The sequence below is a fragment of the Paramormyrops kingsleyae genome, chromosome 18 (assembly GCF_048594095.1).
Source record: "Paramormyrops kingsleyae isolate MSU_618 chromosome 18, PKINGS_0.4, whole genome shotgun sequence".
Classification (NCBI taxonomy): domain Eukaryota; kingdom Metazoa; phylum Chordata; class Actinopteri; order Osteoglossiformes; family Mormyridae; genus Paramormyrops; species Paramormyrops kingsleyae.
Window position 1 is genome coordinate 23,755,040 of NC_132814.1, and position 23,399 is coordinate 23,778,438.

Genomic DNA, 23,399 nt, shown 5'->3' on the forward strand with positions numbered 1-23,399 from the left:
TTCACCTTCATTCTGCTGAGAGTGAAGTAAGGTATAATTTGTTCCTTGACAAGAAGAAGAATAATGACCTGCTTCTTGGCACAAGGTGGTCTTATTCCCTATCTAAGCGTTTCTTTGCCAATAATGGAAAAAAACACAAGCCTTATTATTACAAGAAGAAGTTCACAGAGGTCAAAAGCACAAAGCTTGAATTTCAAGAAAAAAAAGAGCCCACACATAGTATCGGACTCTAGTACAATGGACATGATTAGTATTACATTAATGTTATTGAATAGCTTTAGTGTAATTATTTTAAAACTCAGTATATTAGCCAAAGCCATAATATACCTGCACATATCATATGATAGCATTGCCTTGGAATAATCAGAGACAATACAAAAGGCTGGTCCGTAGAGGTAAACAATTAGCTGGAAACAGGACTGACTGCCAGTCTTAAGATGCTGCCGGTGGTAGCTGGTGGACCACTGAATGCTTCTGGTGGGAGTTTAATTTTTTTTCTCTACATGCTGACAAACACAGGGCATTGTTTTTCATTGCTTTGTTTTTCATTGAAGTTGTCACAGTGGTGACATGAGCATTCACCTTCATGGATCTCCAGTGAATTTTCATTTGGCATTTCCAGAAATGCACTGCAGCCTATTGCACCCGCAGGCCTGCCTGCACTTGCACCACTCTGCCCAAACCTGAACATACTGTTTTTTCATCCTGGAAAGAGGACCAAATTTAAACATTACGGGATGTACGTGTATGCAGCAATGTTCTGGTAGTGAAAGAATAGTTGATTTTGAAAATGAGCTTCCTGATTTTGCATTATTAAAAAAAACAACAAAAAATAAACTACAAATTCAGAAATTAGTGCCCATGTCTGAGCCAATTCCAATTCTGAATGTTACCTCACACTGAGTGTCTGATTCCCATGATTATCCTTTTGTGTACGACTCCCGCTTTCCCAGTATCCTTGTTCTCTGTCTGGCATTTTGGGTTTGGTTTCTTGCCCTGCACTCACCTTATTGACCCCTGCCTGTGTTTCGATTATGTCTTTCGATTACAATTTGAATTTTTTTTGCCTTCACTCACATCTACCTGTTTTTCAAGCCTCTGCCTACCATTGGGCACCAAGCCTGGAAATAAACCTATATAAGGGTCTGTCAACAATTATATTGTCATTACAGGGTTATCTTTTGTACCTTCTAAAAAGAAGAATCATTGGTCATATTTGACATAAACAGAATAATTGCCATTAAATAATTTAAGCATTGGCTAAATTGATTAACAATTCCCATAGCAATTTTTTATGCAAAACCATTTGTCTTGCAAGCTATCCATAGCGCTGTTAATGATGCCCTGCATCCATTCAGTAGACTACCATGATGTAGTAATCAAATACCCTTATCTTTGCATTCTTCCGTCTCAAACCGCTTATGGTTAAGATTGTGGTCACGAGCTTGCAGCCTTTGACAGGCCTATCCTAAGGAGCACAGGGCAGCGTATAATTAAATGTATCCTATCTCTGCGTCGGTTCAGAAAACGCAGTCTCTTTTGCGTATTTGTGTTTTCCCATATTTAATTTCCTTTAATAATATACCCCTCTCCCTAACTTCTGGCAACCTCGCCATCCAATCTGCGTGGAGCCGGATTCCCCGGTGCCACACCCCCTTCTTCCCAGTCCCATATGGTATGTTCCAGTGATGCTGCGAAGGCAGCTGAAAGCTGTACCAGGAGATCGTACCAGGGCTTGCAATTCAATCGTCTTTCTACGGAAAGACTTGAATACCTGAATGCTTGCTCACCTCACCAAAACAGTAGGTTTAACGAATACCCACTCCCTATTTACTGCATCCCAATTATCTTGCCATCTAACAGTCCAAGATTATACGAGCACTCACTCGGCTTTTAGGGAATCACTGGAGATGAAGCCAAATGGGATTTAATTTTTTTTCTCGTGATTTATCTTCACTCGCAAGCCATGGAATGGAACGAGCCCTCCGGTAAAGTAGCGCTTTGCAAAAGGTAATATAATCTTTTCCGTTAAATATTTACACATCTCAGCACTTCTCTTGGTTCGAAAGCTGTCGATTCGTACGCAGAAGTAATAGGCAGCTTGGTGTGTAACGCAGCCTGGCTGTCGAAAATGCGGGTCTGTTCATACGGAACATCCGCTGCTATATATTTATCTGGGAGTAGGTGGCTGTAATATTTTTCGGCTTTGGGCCATGATGCAAGTGCGTTTAGAAAGTCCTCACATGAGGTCCATAGTTATTTCTGAAAAGCCATGAATGCAGATATGCTGCGCGTAACGTAATTAAATTATACCTACTGTACTTGAACATTGTTTGTTGTGTTCATCTAATTAATTACTAAGTTTTTAAAAGGAGATACTACCACCATATCATATTACTTATCATTCCGCATTATTATTTTAACTATTTAGTCCTACTCGGTATTAATAGAAATATGTAAATCGAATAATTTATAGGAGTCAAAACAGTATTTTTTTTTTTTTCTGGCATTTCGCAACCTAATTGTGTTGAAAAAAATAATTATAAATTTGTTATTCTTTAAATATTAATATTTGCTTTTTAACCTTAATGATAAACATTTTTACGTGTTTATTTCCTGTTATATACCACAGGAGTGAACAGGTGTTGGAAATAATATTTTATATCGATATTGTTACTAGCATGTTTCATTTTGTATATATTAGCACATGTATTATTTTTTCTCTTAACGATAATCTGGCAGCGCTACATACCATTTCACACCATCCTAAAATTAACCTTGTTTTTCTCCTTGGACAGTGAAATTTGGTTTGCCTGTTCTGACATTTTCTCTCGTTTAAACTTTTTGTCTATACTTTGTACCAAACATATTAATCAGTGGAACCTATATTTTTCTTTCAAATATACGATTCAGTACTTACACTTAAGTAATGTATGAACACCATAATTGCAATATTATGAGAACATGTAGTAAAACATCAGTGTTAATGCATGTTATTTTTGATGTGATTAAAAAACGTCTTATTTTTAAATAGTAATTTAGCCAAAACAGCCGATTAAAGGTGGTTAAAAGTTATACTTCTTGTTTACTGATGCTGATGTGTACCTACCTATAAATATTTCGAAAGATTGCAAGAATCGTACATGTTTTCTCATTATAGTCAGAATTGACTTTATTTGAAGAAAAGATGCAAGAGTAGTACAGGCTTCCGTTAGTTGGGAAGTTGGGATAACAGTTTGCAAAATTAACTTACTCTGTGTTGTCTTAATTTCAGGAGTTTAGCTTACAATGTCAAATGTTATTTCATGCTAAACTAGTATTAAAAAAAAATCAAAATTCCATAAAGTAGCATTTTTAGCTGGTTAATAAGATCACTTGGCCTGAAGGGATACTTTATTTAAATTGATCTCTTAAAGTCAGGGGATGCCGTCATCTTAAGTGTAACATCCCTTTTATGTGTGGTTGGAACTTATCTGGTGATTGACAGAGATTTATTTTGGGTCAGAATTTTATTGTTTGTTGTTGAAGCTCAATGATCTATGAAATAGAGAAACACTTGATCGGTTAGTAGGGTGGTGAGTGTTTCAGGTCTGCCACCACCCTTTGCATGCAGTTAGGCTGACTGGCATTTGTAAATCACCTGTAGGGTGTACGTGTATCCTGTGTGACCTGCAATGAACTGGCATCTTGTCAACCAGGATGAGCAATGGTTGGAGATTAGGGTTTTGCAGTTGAAAATAAAATGCTCTGAAATAAAAGGAGTGGTTTTAATTTTAGTCCCCCCAAGCTCTAAATATAGATTTTGTTTAACACTGAGAGTTCCATTTGTAGTCATTTAGGGTTAAATGAGATAATTATTAAACTAAATTTTATACTGTCTTTTTAGCTGAGATTTTGCACAAAAACAGTTCCATCATTTAAGGTTTTTTAAGGTTTTCTAATGAATATTTGTGATTTATTTGATAATGTAATTCCAACTATTATGTAATTCCATTAAATATTATGATAGAGCTGTATAGCTTGCGGAGTCCGATCATTCTGTTACGTTAGCGAGTGAGGACAGCAAGAACGGACCCAGCTCTTCGCAATTCATCCTGACTGGAGAATTTTATTTGGGGTACTGGCAAGTACAGGATGGGAAGCAACCAACATGAACAGGGGATGATGATGGGCTGGGGAACTATTAGCCAAGTAAGGAAGGAGGGTGCAGGAGAACCAGCAGTACCTCTGCTGGTCCTCACAGGGTTAGGAGAGGGCAGGCCTGAGCAGTTCGTTATAGAACCCCCCCATTCCCATCTCGAGGTGTACACTCCGGGCATGCTGAGGCACCGCTACGGGTGGGACAGAAGGTGCAGCATTGGGGACAGAGAACAAAGGACTGGGGGAACAAAGACAAGCAGACCACAACAGGAGACCAAGGAAACATACCAGACCCCCTGATGCTGGAAGTACAGGGCCAGGAGCAAGAGGCCTCCAGGATGTTGTCCAGCAGCCACCAATGAGGGACCAAGAGGTGATGAGGAGGCCACTGAAGGGGAGTCTTGAGGCAGCAAGGAGGCTGCCAAAGGGGAGCCTGGAGGTGGTGAGGAGGCTACTGATGGTGAACCATAAGGGGATGAGGAGGCTGCTGATGGAAGACCTGGAGGTGGGGAGGAGGCTGCCGGCGGGGGACCTGGAGGTGGCAAGGAGACCGCTGATGGGTAACTAGGAGGAGCCAGTGAGATGGTGGCTTAGGCAGGCACAGATGGGATAGCTGAAAGCACTGCCAGGGAGGTGTTGGGAGACGGAAGGTGGCAATTAGGTGTCAACAGGGAAGGAGGGTGCTGGCAAGGCATCAACAGGCAAGGAGTGCATCAGCGAGGTGTCAGTAGGTAAAGAGGGTGGCAACACTGCCAGAGCAGATGAGGAAGACGCAGACAGGAAGCCAGCAGGCAGTGAGGAACCTGGGGAGGCAGGCGATGGAGGGATGGCATGAGACAAGGTGGGCACCGCAGGAATGGCAGGAGATCAGCAGGGTGAAGCCGGGACGGCAGGAGGCAAACAAGGCGAAGCCTGGATACCTGGAGGTGAGCAGGGTGAAGCCGGGGTAGGTTCCCAGCAGGATGGCAGGCAAGACACAGCAGCTTGCACGGCCCAGAGTGGTGTCTGGTGTGAGGCATGGCCTCATGTGGGACGGACGCGAGGCGTCTCAGGACAGGCTTGGGTGGCACAGCTGCTACGGACCCGGGCACAGGCAGGGGCCACACTTGGGTTACACATCTGGGACACGGGCAGGTGTGCCCTCACTAGGCTGGGAACGGGGGACACTGGGAGAGAGGCCCACTCTGAGTCAGGAACCTGGGACACGGGCAGAGAGGCTGTCTTTGGCATGAGAACCAGGATTCCCATGATTTCTGGAGGCGAGGTGAGGTGAGGACGGCCTCTCGAACCACAGCAGAAGCAAGGACGGCCTTGGGAGGTACAGTAGAGTTGAGGACGGCCTCATTAAGGGAGCTGTAGCACAGGACGGCGGATCAGCAGTGAGCGGCAGGGAGCCGGCAGGCCCGACCTTTGTGGTGAACAGCAGGAAGCCAGCAGGCTCCACCTCGGGTGTTTCAATCCCGATGTCATTTGCAGGACCTGAGGAAAAGCCAAGGCAGGTCCCTGTAGTGTGGACTCAGTAGAGGCATATTCACCTCCTCCAGAAGGGCCTGAGGGCTTCCCAAATTGCAGTCACCTCCTTGACCTCCAGTTCTGGTGAGAGGGTTCCTATGTGTTCCCACAACTCCTGAAGATCGGCCATTCTCTCGAGGGAGAGATGCGCCATAGCTTCTTCCAGCACAGCCAGGTACATGCTAAACAGCAGTACACGTTTGGTCGGCGGTCAGGAGCCAGGGTATCCACCGCGTCTCTCTCTGGGATGGTTGGATGTTCACTGATGCTGGGAACTGGCCGTTCTGTCCTACAGCTCCCTTAACTCAGAGAATGCAGTCACCCGGTGCTAGAGTGCTCAGAGGGAGGCATTGGACGGGGGAAGAGCTGGGTAGCTTGTGGAGTCCAGTCATTCTGTTTTGTCGACGGGTGAGGACAGCAAGACAAGACCCAGCTCTTTGCAATTCACCCTCGTTGGGGAACGTTATTTGGGGTACAGGCAAGTAAAGATTGGGAGACCACCAACACAATCAGTGGATAATGACCAGACTATGGAACACAGGATAGGGAGGCATTTTCTCGGATGTGCTGCCTGGAGACCCCAAATTTTCAAGATATCCTGCCTATACTCTGCTGCCTGCGACGTCTCCACTACCTGTGACTTCCTTCCGGCCTGCTCGCCCTTCTACCTGTGGTGTCTTCTCTGTAACACTGTTCACCCTGCCATCTGAAGCAGCTCCAACACTTGCCCGTCATCACTTCCCTGTCCCCCGCTCTGTGACTCAAATGTTAAGACAGGGAAAATGTGAACTGGAACTTTGCCATCTTGATCAATTGACTTTCCCTGCCAGCCCCAGGAGGATGGGCTCCCCCTCTGAGTCTGGTTCCTCCTAAGGTTTCTTCCTTCTAGGGAGTTTTTTCCTTGCCACTGTCGCCTCTGGCTTAATCACTGGGGGCTTTAGGCGGGAATGCTGTAAAGCGCTTTGAGACAATGTAATGTTGTGAAAATGCGCTATACAAATAAAGTTGAAATTGAAATATACTGGAATAATTAGGGGGTAATGAGGGACAGGCATGGACTGTTAATACTACCCAGCAATCTCCTGGCCCTCACGGGGATAGGACAGGGTAAGCTGGAACAGATCATGACACACAGCACACATGCACACTATGGATGGGAATCACCAATGACTTCCCGATATGATATTATCACGATACCTACCGTGTTTCCCTGAAAATAAGACCTACCCCGAAAATAAGGCCTGGCATGATTTTTCAGGATGCTCGTAATTAGGGGTGTAATGATATACTCAGCCGACGAAAGGAGACACGATATTGGGATCGCGAGAACCAGACGAGACGATATCTTAACAATATTTTAAGGAAAACTTCAAAGAGGAAATATATTACTGGAAAGCAGCCTTTTATTTGATTAATTTGAAAGACAAAAAATGCTAAATAATGCAGATGTATGGTGAATTTTTTTTTTGTGCAGCCGCCCCTGCCCATGTCACGCATAACTAAATCCGCCAGTGCATGGCATTCACTGCATGTGTCACCTGCCCCCTGTTTTTTTTTTCTTAAAAGCAAAATACAGTTACAAAATCACAATGTATTATTAGTGTATATATTACAAACAAGAATATGGAGATAAGGGTATATGTTTTGTCACGATTTTCATTTCAGCAACGTGTGTTATGCGGAAGTTATATGCCCATGTATGGTTCGTTGAGGGCATTTCTTTTGTCTTTCCCTGCGCAGTCACATTGAGAATGCACAAGATTTATCATCATTCACTTTGTATGACTGTTTGTACACAAAACTGATAAATACCTATTTACGTACCAGCAATTTTTATGCACACTTTTAGGAACTGTCCTATGCATACTTATATGAATGAGACCCCTGCCCTGAGGAAGTGTTTGTGGCACAGATGGACACGTATTTTTTTTGCCGGAGTTGACATTAAAGGGATCCAACATGTTGCCACCATCATTGGTAACTGGTTCTTCGAAGTAAGATGACAGTTCAGGTGCAATCCTTTTGATATTTAGCTCTGAAGAGAAAGCCAACAAGAATTTTTCTTCTTAGACCTTGCACTCCCTTCCCCTTGAGTCTGATCCTCTTCTGTTTCATCAATTCTCCTTTGACTTTGTGATTTCAAGCAATTGTTCATCCAGGTGTACTCCATGATAACAGGAGTTGAGAACAGTGGCAGTGCATAGCAGTTTTGGAGTCATAACTTTCATACTTTGTATATACCTCATTTATAATCCTGTTCTTGATATCTTTGATTACTTGCACATCATCCTCATTTTCACACAGGATCTCCAACTTAAGGAGCTGATGGTCTGGCAGAAGTGAGGAGATAGTAACATACTTACAGTATGTCCTGCCCAGATGTCAGTAAAGTTAGCCACAGTTTGAGAGCCCGATTCATTGATTTAAGACACCTACATGGGTTGGACAATGAAACTGAAACAGCCACTTAATAGTGTTTGAGGTTTCATGCCTATATATGCGTGGCCTGGTGGCCAGTCATCACTGATTGCACATTCCATCAGTAACAGCAGAGTGTGATGGCTGAATTAGCAGAGCAATAGCACAGCTGTACATAAAATATAGCAATCCACACAGCATAATTAGAGACATTTCAGAGTTGAGAAGAATTGTTGTAAATTGAAATTGTAGATTGTTGGCGCGTGTCTTGCTGGTGTATCTGTGATTAGGACAGCAAACCTTTTTGTTGTGTCGAGAACCACAGTATCCAGGGTAATGTCAGCATTCCACCATGGAGGACGGACCACATCCAACAGGAGTAACTGTCAAGGACTAATGAACCATTGGAGGACAGTGTTCACCCAATGTTATGGCGGGGCAGAGGGACGGAAAAAGATGGATGACCCACAGAGCAGCTCCAAGAAAAAGAGGTTTATTAACAAAAAAAAAAACTGAGCACAAAGGCATAAACTACAAAATAAAGAGGCTACTAGAGGTCAAGAACTGAACGGGAGAAATAAGAACTAAAAAGAACCACAGAATAAACATATTAGGGAATAAAGAAAAACTGAGAGCAGAGCTAGGGAACAACCAAAGCTACAAATACTGTACACAGTAACGAGTACACGCCTTAAACATACACATCCTAAACAAATTGACTAACTGAAGGAGTGGATAAAGGCAGGCACTTAAGTACATGCAGACAATAAGGCAAACAAGGGGCAGGTGTGGACTTTAACCAAATCAACCAATCAGCAAAGCCACGGGACAACAAGCAACAGATGGAGTAACTTAAAATTAAACTATGGAACCTTAACAAACACTGAATATTAAAAACATTAGGGAAGATTAGGAACAAAAGTCAGAGCAGAACAAAAAGGCACGAGCAGCGTAAACCCAAACACCGGGCAAATACAAAAACATACAAAAAGGAAAAACAGCAAACCAGTAAATATTAAATAACAGGCCTCTGAACTGCTCACTCAAGTCGTTGAGCTATGTGGTGGCTTGGGGAACAGGGAAACACACTAGGGGCTGAAGGGATTCAAGATATAGAGGGAGGAATCAGGATGAGCAGCAACACCTGCAAGAGGAATGACTCAAAATCCCTCTGCCTACGGTACCGGACTTGTATCTGTCATTCCCATTGCATGACGCAGTCCTGTAATAATAAGGAGAGTTATAAGAAATGTTAAATTATTAATATTATTATTCATTAGTCATTTAATTTTATCATAAAGGTAAAAACAACATACTGCACATGTCAACCCACTGTCATTGGAGTGTGTTCAGACAAGCTAAGCTCTCTTTGTGCTTTAAGCAAGTCCCGTTTCTTCTGCCAACTGTGTGAAAACATAATAGTACTGGATTGACAAATACCCAGAGCTCAACCTGTGTGATGCCTTTGACCCTTGACTGAATTTGTAACACCCAAAAGCACGTTATGACTGAAACAGATGAGCAACTGCCATCCTACAGTAGGTGATCCTTGACCAGTGATCTAATATTCACCACGTTATCAGTAGCTATGAATGCCAGTATCGTATTCTGACAGGTCCCATTCTATAAGCATTGTACGATGCGTAATTACTGATACCTTGGTGAATTAATTGCCGTGTGATTCTCTGGAAAGAAGTTTGTTCTTTCAACCTGGCACTTTGTACAGGGGATTTAATGTATGAATGAGAGTTGTTATTAGCTACTTCACCTCGTTCATTTTGTTTAAATCCAAAATATTGCCAAACAGGCGCAGTTGTGTTTTTGGGCACAACAAGATCATCCATTGCTCTCTTCTCAGTAAAGCAACAAGTCTACAGTGTTTTCTGACATCATCGCCGGAATCTCGTCTTTTGGGCGGGATGCTCTTATCACAGAACTGCAGGGAAAAAAATATTTTTTGTGGGTTTGTTTTTTAACCCAATAATGCAGTTTTGATGCTATATATATATGTTTATAATGCTTTATGAGTACATTATTATTTGTTAGGAATGTGTTTATAAATTACTAAAAACATGCCCTTAAGTAAAGTATTAACAGATGTGCATCTCCATCACTGAGGTTCATGCTATACACATCTCAATGCATTGGCAACAATCCGATACATTAGATAGATGTGAAGCAACTATTAATGTGATACAATATGATTTACCCCTATTGAGGTGCAGTGTGATGTGACATGATTTGATTCAACACAATATAAATCACTGTAATATGATGTGATACAAAAGGTACAGATACAGAAAGTTTAGAGAGGGGGAGTCAATCTAAATATAATTTTATTGGTCAAAAATAACTGGTCACCTTTCTAAATAATTATGGCATAGGGCCTCATATATATATATATATATATATATATATTATGGCAAGCCAAACAGGAAATATTTAATCATCTTTGATATATATGGAATGAAACCCGATATATATGGAATGAAACCTGATATATATGGAATGAAACTCGGAATATATGGAATGAAACCTGATATATATGGAATGAAACTCGGAATATATGGAATGAAAGTCGATATATATATAATGAATACCGATATATATGGAATGAAACCCTATATATATATATAAGGAATGAATGTCGATATATATATAATGAAACTCGGAATAAATTGAATGAAAGCCGATATATATACAATGAAACTCGGAATATATGGAATGAAACTCGGAATATATGGAATGAAACCCGATATATATGGAATGAAACCTGATATATATACAATGAAACTCGGAATATATGGAATGAAAGCCGATATATATGGAATGAAACCTGATATATATACAATGAAACTCGGAATATATGGAATGAAAGTCGATATATATATAATTTTTTTTTTTTAATAAGTCAGCTTTTACCAATGCAAAGATGTTAGAAATGATGCATCACAAGTTCATCTGAAGTTGTTATATCCGATGCACACAATTGGGGCAGTCGCACTGTGAACTTTTATGCTGGAGCGCCAATGCAAATTGGTGAATCTTACCATCCCTAATGTTCAAGCTATGCAAATGATTTTACATGGTGGGCTAAACTGAAAAAAAAAAAAACCAAAATGATAGAGGGAGCCTATATCCCTCCTGTTTTCACATTTTATATAATCAGAAATAATCATCTAGTCTTTACTGCTGTTTTTACTTTCCACTTTCAAAAATGGGGTATAATAAACAAAAACGCAAAAATACTATCGCAACAACATGCATTGGAACTTGATAAATGGCTCTTCATTATAGTTTTTGAGTGCATGTAATAGACTATTGCATTCCTACTGTGACAGATACTGACCAAAAATAAAACTTATTCTTCAGTTTTATATCAACTTGCCAGAGGTAAGACCCAATCGGACTTTTTATAGTCATATAAATATTAGAACACATTTCATGCTACATTCAGATGGGGACTAAATAGCATGCCATAGCAGCCATAATACCCTGTACTCTTGCAGCACTTCCTGCTGGACATGTGATCATATATTATGGCGGTGACTTTCTAATTCAAAAATTAGTTTGAGCATGATTTGAAAAATAATACAGACATGTCCGGTGTTAGATTCCCCCCCCCAAAATAAATAATTTAAAGACTGTGAAAGGTTAAAGTCCTTTGTGCTACTTTCAGGTCCTGGTCTCTGTCACAAAAGTAAGAACGAAATAATGTTAACTTGAAGTATACCCAACACGTTATAGAATGTGTAAAGTTGAAATATTAGATGTTATAAAAAAATAATGATAATGCAATAAATAGATAATGGTGTGGTGCACTTTGCATGAAAAATGTAAGAAGGAAGCTCTTTGGATGTGTGGCAACTGTTAGCACCTGTGTGGAATTATAAGCTAGAAATGACTTTATACCTTTTGTGAAAGTGTTTATTTTATATATTAAACCTGCTGCAGAAACCACTCACACCGAGGCTTTCTCGTGCTGTCACACACACACGTCTTTTTTACACTGTCTGATACTTGAAGTTGAACACGTTCTGTATCTAGATCTCTCTGCTAGCTTGTAGTAATAGCAGAGCAGTCTTTTTCACAGATACCACATTAATTGTTTATATGCGAAATGCACTGTGGTGTCGCAAAGCACCTCACACAACTGCAGACACAGGCACACTAATATCTTTCTTTTGTACCGTTTGGTATTTGGACTTCATATGGTCTTTACACATTCTACTCTGTTATATATTAAAATATTTTCTCTTTTAGTGTTTTCCACAAGACCGCACAAAATGTATGATGTTAACACAACACACTGTTTTTTTTTGTAGCATCTAATATTTCAACTTTACACATTCTATAACAGTGTAAATTAACAACAGGTGCACTAGAGGGGCAACAATGAGACGAACCCTAAACAGGAATGGTTTAACAGGTGGAGGCCACTGATATTTTTCCCTCTTCATCTTTTCACTAGTTTTCATTTAGCTCTGGTCAATGTCACTACTGGTAGCATGAGGCAATACCTGGACTCTACAGAGGTTGCATAGGTAATTCAACTTCTCCAGGATGGCACATCTATACGTATCATTGCCAGAAGGTTTGCTGTGTCTTCCAGCACAGTCTCAAGGGCATGGAGGAGATTCCAGAAGACAGGCAGTTACTCTAGGAGAGATGGACAGGGCTGTTGAAGGTCCTTAACCCATCAGCAGGACCAGTATCTGCTCCTTTGTGCAAGGAGGAACAGGATGAGCACTGCCAGAGCCCTACAGAATGACCTCCAGCAGGCCACTGGTGTGAATGTCCCTGACCAAACAATCAGAAACAGACTTCATGAGGGTGAGCCAAATCGCACCAAAACTGAAGTGGTGACAAGTGACAGAGCAGGTGCAGATCTGGGGAACCTTAATTGCATTAAGCATTAAGAGAAGTCACACAAAGTTTCCCAGGGGCATGTGTGTGTCTGAAAAGGACGGTGATTAATCATGTTTAACCATTCTGGTTAATTCAGAGTTCGTCTATCAGGCAAGATAAACTCACTTGTTTAGCAATATTCAGAACCACTTGTTTGGCAATATTCCTTGTTGTTTTGTAGGCAACAATATAAAATAAAAAATATATGAAATATGTTCAGTTGTGCATAATCTATACATAAATGATAAGGTAAAAGTGGTTTGCTGTGCAATATAAGCGCAATGTGCAAGAGACCTGAGAAATGTACCGACAATTTGGACAGTATGAACTGAATGAAAACAGTACTCATAAGATTATGGGCACTCGTACATGTGATGTCAGTGTTATAGTAACTGAAGAGTCACCGTAGAGTCTGGTGGGAGACCTAGGGGAACTGAGACTCGTCCTGGTTTAGGAGCCTTATGATCTGGGGAAAAAAGCTCCTCTTTGACCTTTCAGTTTCGGTGATAAGGCTGCAGAACTGATTACCTTAGTTCAGCAGACAAAACAGAAAGTTATTGGGGTCCTTGAAGATTTTTGTTCCTCTGGTGCTACAGCCTAATACCCTACAGTATATATACTATAAAAAGGATTTTTTTGTTGTGCCAAAGGAACATTTAAGTGCAGTCATGGAATTAAGTGTTTTCTGGAAATGTGAGGATTAGAGTTTGCACCTATTCCATATATTGTGTGATCATCTTGAAAAAATAAAATGCTGTTTCCCATTTTGAACCAGTATGGGATGCTTTTTGTCTCATAATCCCTCCCCATCTGCAAATTTTATCATTGCGGACCCAGAGAGGTGAGGGTGGCTTTGTACAGAACAAAGAACACACCCTGAAATACAGGTTACAAATAGCAGAAATGTTCTTGATTCTCTTTTTAAAAATCTGCCATAATGCATGCTTAAATCAAGCGTGGATATATTTCCGGAATTAATTTTTGAAGTCTTCAGAAAGTTTGTCACAGACAACCTATTTATTATATTCTATAATGTTTTAGGTACTTTACTTGCGATTTTGTTATAATGTTAATGAAACATAATATATAACAATGTTAATATGACATAATGTTAATATAACTATATATTGATGTTACAATTATAACAATTAACAGTGTTGATGTAAGAATCTGGATGCAGGAATTTCTAATAACACCAAAGAGTAGAATGTTCCTTTTTGCCACTTTTGACGACCAAACACTGTACAAAAAATGACCTTAAGTAAAACCTCTATGCAATCAATATCTTGGAAGCCAGTGAAGAGGCTGCAACTGAATGCATGCTAATTTATTTATTCAGCCAACTACTGCAATCTAAATGTTTTCCCTAAATCCAGGAAGAACTATGTGGACTTGTGAATGCACCATATTTGTGAATGCACCATATTTGTGAATGCACCATATTTGAGCCACAACACAGACAAGCTATGTTTTCACAGGGGGGTGGCACATCCCTTCTCATTTACTGTCACACTTTCTGCACAAGCTACAATATTGTCCTCAATTGTTAGGATGCTCAACTGGAGTATTGCTATCTGCATGGCATGTAAATGGCTCTTTAAAAAGCTCCAGCTGCCAATTAGTCAAGCAAGGCGTTTTCTGAGTGAGCAATTAATAGCCTTTTGCAATGACACGTTGGAGACAAGGCTATTTAAATGTATATTGTCCTTGTCGTATTTGTCTTAAATGCCATTAAATGTTGCCACTAGCCAAACATGCTGTATCAGCTGAATAGTTTGAATAGTTTTGAAAAGATCTCTGAACATAAGAAAATATCTTTTGTTTATTCGGGGGCAGTGTCTGAAATGCCACTGCGAAATTTTAATACTTGCCAGTATTTTGATGAAAAGGTCAATAGAAGCAGCTAGATGACATGAACATTAAGGGACTTTTAGAAAAGTCACTTGATGCTTTTTCAACACTAGTAGGGCCTTACAAATCCATCTTAAGGTACAGAATAATAGAATTGCAGGTGGACTAAAGATGAGGACAATACAATCTCAGCAATTTGATTTCATAATGCTTCTTAATTAATTGATTCTGCAAAACAGTTAATAAGGCTTGCCACTTTATATGTTTACAGACTGCGTTTTAATCATACTCCAAAACAGACTTTGAGAATCCCACATCACGTGACACCGGAATAATTCAATCCCTTTTCCAATTATCATGCTATTTGCTATCCTCATTCATTTTCTTGAAAGTATAATAGTCATAAGGTGAAGACCGCATTAATGGCTAACATCTATCTCTACGTCTGTCTGTCTGTCTGTCTGTATCTGTTGGAATTGCATCTAGCTCCTCAACAACTATGGCACTTAACACAGCATCATAACTTCATTTATATGTTGTGTGTTTTATTAAACTGATATCTTTTTTTGTACTTTCTTTCCAGGTTGCTGTGCTCCAGTCTGTGGATGTATGATCTTTGATTTATTTTTTTTTTGATTAAGGCAATATTTTGGTGACATGGAGCACATGGATTGTAAACCGTACCAGCCACTATCTGCACCACGACATGAAATGGAACAAAGCTACACTAGCTCTTCTGATGAGAGTGAGGATGGACAAAATCTGCACAAGTCCTACACTTCGAGGGAAACGCTGCCCGATTATGAACCAGAACTGAGACTCAGCTTCCGCAGCCATAATAAGAAGCAAACGACTCCTACAGGGCCAGCACAAGGTACAGTAAAATGTCAAACTCACAAACTGAAATTAATATGTAAACCAACTCTATATAACATAAAATACATATAATTTTTTTTCAGAATAATATTGATTTTTCTTTTTTTCCAGTAAGTTTCTGAAGATCTGCTTTAAAATATTAATCTTTATCTTTCAAGTTCTTACATACATTCTGTGGCTACTGAAGTAGGTACACCTTCTTGTTAACACAAACAGCCGGATTCTTCAAGCAGCAAACCATATGCCTGATACATACAGTACAGATAGGGCCCAGAGGAGCAGTTACTGTGCGGCTAAGAATTGAAATGGCTAAGATGCATGATCTAAGCAATTTTGAACATCGTGACATTATTGGAGCCAGACGGGGTGGTTTGAAAATCTCAGGAACAGCCAGCTCCCAGGGATTTTCACACACTGCAGTCTCTAGGCATTAAAAAATAACAGTACAAACAAGAAACATCCAGCCAGTGGCAGTCCTGTGCTCAAAGAATAATGGCCTGACTCGTTAAAGCTAACAGGTAGGACAGAGGTGCAGAAATAGCAGCCCTGTACCCCAGTGGTATTCCAGAAGGCATCTCTGAACTCACAAACCCTTGAAGCCATTCTGCATCTGTACCTGATAAAGTGGCCACTTCGTGTATATAAATATAGGGTGTAGAATGGCATCAAAGTTCATTTTATATATTTGGTAATGAGGCACAGGTGGACAAATATGCTCGTCACCGTCTTTAAGGCCATGATGCAGGCATAATTTTCCGACAATATGCAGTTTCCCAGAGTAATGTTCTAGTTACTATGCAAATGAAAATTGTTTCTTCGGATTTTGAAGGTTGCAGCCATTTCTAAATTTGATTAGGTGACAGGAACAGTAGGGGAAGCAGCAGTAGATCTTTGATCTTTATTTAAAAACACTTCGCATCTTTCTCCAAATCCCAATGTCACATGGTTCTGTCCTCACAGTAGCTTATTCTCAAGTTGAATTGAAACAGTAACCACCTACAAGTGTTGTGGGCAGTTTATCACTGGGTTGAGTATTATAGCATCTCAAGGTGACACAAGAGGAGCATCAGCAGACTCTTTTCCTGTCAGTAACAGCAGGAAACTTCATGCGGCCTTACAGAGTCATGTTTATAAGATGTTTTTTTTTATAAGGTTTGATGGTGGTGTGCCAATGCATAGGCTGAGCTTTCTGGCCTGCTGTTTTTCCAGTATGGCCATGGCCCTCAGTATGCTTTCTGACTCTGAAATTGACGATGAAGCCGCGAGGAGTGTGTTGTTGGACTTACTAGGCGTTTGGCAGTGGAACATAACTTTACACTTCCTCAGCAGCTACTGTTGCAGGCATTGAGTGTTACCCTTCAGGTCATGCAACACGAAGTCCAGAATAGAGACTATTTTTTACACTGGAGCCTGGTTAGCTGCGGATATACAGTGGAAGAAGTGATGAACGGTTGTTCTAAAGAGAAGGTCACTATTCTAACAGGCATAACTGTCCTACTCAGATTTTTCGCCCACTTACAGTGTTCCAGGAAAGGATGCTATTTGTAAACTAGGTGATCAGAATTTGTCAGATCTATGTTTTTTCTGATAAAATAAATGAGATTAAATAGATAAACTATGTCCATCTAATGTAGCCTTGAGCTTCTGCATTTATCTTTTCGTTGTGTGATGTAGTAATTTCAGTATTTAATTTATTTAATGTCTTTAATTTTTCCAGTAAAAAATGAGGGAATTAGCCCCGTAGTAGCCTTATGTACAGTCCTAGTGATCAGTAATATTAGAATGTGGGGTATGTTGGAGTTTGAATTCTGGGCTAGTCACTGCTTCTCTCGCTTCAGCTAATAGGATCCCTCTCATTGGACAAATTCTTCTAACAATAATGTACATCATTGTTACTTCCGAAGGTGTCAGTCACTTCTGCTGGGGGGCTGGCCTGGCACTCTTGCTAAATGCATAGCTTGCACTGCTTTATGTGTTGATACTTCACTTTTTAGATGAACAGTTGTTTTATGTTCTCAAAACTAGTGCTCCAGATGACCATCAGACAACCACAGGAAGAACTGGATATTCACATCATCATCTACTTCAGGGGTGTCCAACTCCAGTCCTGGAGAGCTGGAGCCCTGTGTAGCTTAGTTCTTTCCCTGTTTCACCATAAATGATTCAGCTCAAGAACTGTGTGGTAATTAGCACAAGGAGTTGAATCCGGTGTGTTAAATGAGGGGAAACCTAATAACGTGCGGGCCTTTGGCCCTGCAGGACTGGAGTTGGACTCTCCTGGTCTACTTAGAGCATAGATTTAATAGTGCCCCAGGCTCATGCCTATATTTTTTAAACATTCACAGTCAAATATGAGACATTGTCTTGGAGAAGTGTTAGCCCGAGTCTGGTTCATGTCACCTGAGAAGTTAGATTGAGTAAGATTTGAGTGGTTTAGGGAAGTAGACAAGGGTTTTGTTTGATGCCTAGTTTCATGAATCTAACTTTTCCGATGGAGACTTCTAAGCACTTGTGTAAGTTTCTCTGGATAAGGGCGTCTGCTAAATGCCATAAATGTAAATGTACATTTTACCAATGATTTAAAGGAGAAGATTTAGAAATATTTACGAAAAAATATTGCACTGGGAAAGATTTTACTCACAATAGTATATTTTAGGGTATTTTCTTCATAATTGTTTGACACTTCTATGCAGTTCTGGATAATTATGAATTAATATCAAAATTCCACTTTGTGGCCTTATTAGCATGTTCTGAGCAATTGGATTAGATACAAATGTACAACAAATTATATATTCTAACATAGGCCTAGTTCAGGATGCAGTCACTATGGAACTCATACACTTCTTGGGCAGCAAACTCACCACCAATGATCCTAGTGCTTTTATTGCATTTTCTGGGAATTTCATTCATATTTCACTCCCCTACACCCTCACCAGTTTTTTACCAGTATATGGTCAGTACTACAAGAGGAAACAGGACACTGGGCTTGCTATATGCCAGCAGCAGAACCCATAAGTCAACAACTGCCAGTCAGCTCCAGGGCTGTGAGGAAATGGATTAATGAAGCTGAGGAGGCTCTGTGGGATGGCTAAGAGGAGACAAATCGGGACATTCACTGTGAGTCATACAGGGAGGATACTAAGGGACTAAACCACTTTATCATGCGCTACAGTATATCCTCTTCTGTGTGGATAACACAGTCCCCATGTAGACAGTCTGCTGTTTTCAGAATAAAAAATGCATCAATGAATAACAATTAGTCAGTGCGAGTTAATTGTACTTATTTTTTAAAAAGCGTAATCTATCTAACTAATTGAACCATAGATATGATTGTTTCACATGAATTGCTTTCAACATTTACGTTAATTTTCCTTCGAAAGCCAAGATAAATGCATCCCATAGACATCCGTAGATGTCGTGCTTCACTGAAAGTCTATGAAAGATTCTTGTGCGCTTTGTCTAAATGGAGAATAGACAAAAGCTTATTGGTGCGTATGCTTCAACGATGTGTTTTCGGAGACCACCTGGATGCAGTGCTTCACTGGGAGTCTCTGAGAGCTTCGTGTATAGGTTTTGCTTTGGAAACATTGATTAGATAGATAGACTTGCGGTCAGATATTTTAAATCTGCCTGGAAGCCAGGTTTTTCCGCATGGTGTTTGGGAGACGTCTTGACAAGACAGGATAAACTACGAATCACGTTAATGCTCACAATTGAGTCATTCTGTCTCATGCAGGGGCACCGAAGCGTTTTGTTGCAACACAGTGGCAGTTTATTTTTTCATACGTTATCTTTCACTATTGGCATTTGTAAATATTTTAAGTATTGTCGTTATTGAGTTGTTGAGTTTCATTGTTTAATTTTCAGTGAAAGTTCAGTGATTTTTAGTAAGCTAGTTTTGTAGTTCACTAACTAAGCTGTCGGTATGTACGAAGTGGTCAAATTGCTGGTATGACAGAATAATAGATCATTACTTCAAAAAGAAAGGAGAGCAGAATTTATATTAGTACTGTAGCTGACTGACTAAAATAAGAAAAAAGCCCTTTTTTTAATGCGAACTGTTGACACTGTGCTTCACCCATTTTAAAAGTCACCATTCACCATTGAGGATAACAAACACAAAAGACACAAATATAAACCAAACGTTGTTATTGATAACAGTATTATCAATGAGGTTTTGTAACTGTCACACCCTGAGGGGCAGGGAGCATGCCCCTCCTGCACCATAAAAGGATGCACTCACAACCTGGCCATTGCGAAGTATTGTTGCCAGATGTACCATACCAAGCAGTCCATTCACACAGTCTTCTGTCCTGCCTGTATTGTGTCAACTCTGCTTGTTCCTGCCCTGCCTGTTCCTGCCCTGATTCAGCATGTCCCTGTTCCTGCCTACCCGTCTGCCTGGTCCCACCTGTTCCTGCCCTGCCAGCCCTGATTCAGCATGTTCCTGTTCCTGCCTACCTATCTGCCGAGTCCTGCCTGTTCCTCCCTGGATTCAGCATGTTCCTGTTCCTGCCTACCATCTTCCTGGTCCTGCCTGTTCCTGTTCCTGCCTGCCCTGATTCAGCACGTTCCTGTTCCTGCCCACCCATCTGCCTGGTCCTGCCTGTTCCTGACCTTGCCTGTCTGCCCCATCTAGTGTTCCTATTCCCGGTCTTGTGCATCCTTGTCCCCTCGCCTACAGGCCTTCCTGGATCACCTTTTTTGACTACATTTCTGACCTTACGATTTGAATTTTTTTTGCCTAGTCTCTCAAAGAAAACCTTCAATCTCCTGCACTTTGGTTCCCTGTCAACTCTGGCCTCCTTTCATGACAGTAACAGCTGAGTTCAAATTAATATCAGAATGTATCTACTGAATGTGGATTAAGCTATTCTTGTTTCACTGATAATGTTAAATCTATTTTTTAACTATTATATTTAATTCATAAATAGGTCTGTTAATTTCAAAGTAATATAATATTTGAATGGGAATGTTTTATAGTATTGATTTAGTATCGATTTGTTATTGATATTGAGGTATCAAAGCTGGTATCGCTAAAAAGTGAAAAATTTGGTATCGATCCAACTCTACAAATGACCCAAAGGATCTACTAAAGAAGAAAAATCGCTGCAGTTTTTGAGATGGCTCCATTTTTGTTCTTTTTTAATTACTATTATTACTCACAGATATTACACGTGGTGGGTTTCCCAGAAAGTGGGTTTAGAGAAGATTCCTGAGTTAAAAACATGAACCGGATCATTTTCCATTCCAGAAACCGAGATTAGACCGAGTGTCTCAGTGACAATGAATGTTAAGGATAGGGATGAAAAGGTTTTATAGTAAAACATGGTAAAAATCCCAGCGGTTAGTGTTACTGCTTCAAATTTTAATTATCATTAAAACCATACTTGATTACCACCCTTTGAAAAACTCATGTTTAATAGTGTCCAGCAGCAGTCTCTCAGAAACAGGCACAGCATGCAATGTAGGCTTGTTTGTGACAGTGTAAAAACATGGTGGAAAGCAGTAACATTGCTCAGGAGATTTTTCAGCCTTCCAAGAGAACTAAGTGAAGTCAGGTCATATTTTGATTTTTATAAGAGTGCTGAGGGAAACTTGATTGAACGACACTTCAAATCTTATGAGTCATATTCATGGCCATTACCCAGTACTTTATAGCGAGCATTAGATTTGTTTATGTATGATTGTATTGTTACATGTATATTGTTTTGTTTATAATGATTGTGTTGTTTTTATATGCACATGATTTACTACTTTTCATGAAAAAAGCTTCTTTAAGAAGTTAAAGCCTTCTACTCAGTCACGACGAGTGTTGTGAAATCTTGCAAGTTCAAGAATGAATTTAGGGAATTTTTTCAAATACAAATGACTAAATTTTTGTTTAATATTGCATTTATAACAGTGGATGGAACAATGCATTACAACACAGTCTTTATATGTCTCTTTCGGTCTTTTCTTCTTGCACCAGTACAACCACTCCTTGTTTAGCAAACAAGTTATTTTCCAACTAGCAGGTCATTAAGTGAAATGATCACTAAGTAGTGGTGTAAACCATTGACCGCAGGGCAATTCAGTTAGATTATGATTAAAAACAATTGAATGCATGGGAAATCTTTAATTTATCTCAAAGTTTGATCATTTGATTAAATTCAAACCTCTTTTAACTTTGCTGTAAAGAAATCACAAATAATACAATGGCATGAACCATATTTCCCTTAAGGTCGTCATGTTGGGATTGGAGTCCCCACAAACATATAATTACAAACCTGTGTGTGTGTGCGTGTGTGTGTGTGTGTGTTTTGCGGGGAAGGGTTCCTGGGTGATATTTGCAGAGCTTTGCAGCAAACAGTGGAATGATGTTACATTGTTCTTTATTTTGTGGAACACTAAAGATCTACAGTGCCTGTGGGCCAGATTTACTGTTGAATTATATACAGGTACATGTTTGTGGCCCAGTACTTTGAGATGGTAATTGAGATCAGCCAGCAATGTAACTCCATCTGAAAACTTTTTAGACACATACAGACAGGCCTTCTGTTGATGGGTGGTCATCCAATGCAGTCATCTCCATTATTGTAGCAGTTGTGTCTTTAGTCCTGGTGCTGCTAACTTTGAATATTGATTAAATATCGGCCAGCAACATTGGCCAAGACTGACACATCTGTCCGATAATTTTAACAAATATCAACGAATACCAGTATGTTAACTGATAAGTCATGCATCTCTAAGGCTAACATTACTTTTTACTTAGATAGTTAGTTAGCTACCTCACAGTTTTGATGATTGCAGTAAGAACGTTTTTTTGTGCTACAGAATAGAGGTGTTTCCCAAAAACACTGTAGTGTAAATATCAGCAAGTAACAATTTCTATGAGCCTTCCCCTGTCAGTCTTCATTTCAGAAATTCGCAACCCATTGCTGATACTTATGTCTACTCGCAGCACGTGAAATCGAGAGTGTGCCCAACATAGAAGTAGGAGTATCTTTATTTTGCCCCCAAAAATCTGACACTGGAAGATGCTGACGTCAGCAGATAGATGCATTGAATTGGCACCATAATAATCGATTTATCGTGATGTTTCGATGCATCTTTCCATCCTTATCGCTAAATGAAATTCACAGTATCTATGGTGCGACTGCAACTGTCTTCATGTTCTTCACAACATTTTGTACATTGCACTTCAAAGATCTCTCTCACATCAGCATGTATTGTTGTCTGGCATATGAAATTTGGTCGTAAATGTGTGCATACGTTGGAAAATTATTTTTTTATTAGTCATACTTGAGAAAGGTCACTAACTGAGGTAGTTGATAAACGAGGAGTAATTGCATTATGTTGTACTGGTGGATAAACTAGATGTGGGACAAAATGTAAGGTGTGGAACAGACAAAACAATTTCTTTGGGGGTCCTGTCTGCTCCGGACTGTCACAAACGCTATTTCCAGTGTCATCATATAGCAGATGACCTGTTCCACTGGGAAAAGAATTGACACCTTGTGGTTTGACTACAGATAAGATCCGTTCAGTGTCTGACATATGATTCACATAAAGAATAAGAACTGTGTGACAGCTGAGGTTGCATCTCAAAATGTTCATAAAATCTCATTATGAACAAACTACACCAAATATGCAATCATACTTAAACAATTCACTTCATTCAAGCGCTTCTCTTGAGGCATATTTACTTTTTT

At 40.0% G+C, this 23,399-nt stretch overlaps 1 protein-coding gene across 1 annotated transcript in view; it reads left to right on the top strand.

Annotated features, from left to right (window-relative positions):
* The first annotated feature begins 1,693 nt into the window (after positions 1-1,693).
* Positions 1,694-23,399, top strand: part of tenm1 (teneurin transmembrane protein 1) — a 132,962-nt gene continuing 111,256 nt past the window's right edge. Inside the window, exons 1-2 of the mRNA XM_023834221.2 lie at positions 1,694-2,010; positions 15,471-15,703. Of these exons, the coding sequence (XP_023689989.2) occupies positions 1,967-2,010; positions 15,471-15,703 (277 nt within the window). The 5' untranslated portion in view covers positions 1,694-1,966. The remainder of the gene's footprint in view (positions 2,011-15,470; positions 15,704-23,399) is intronic.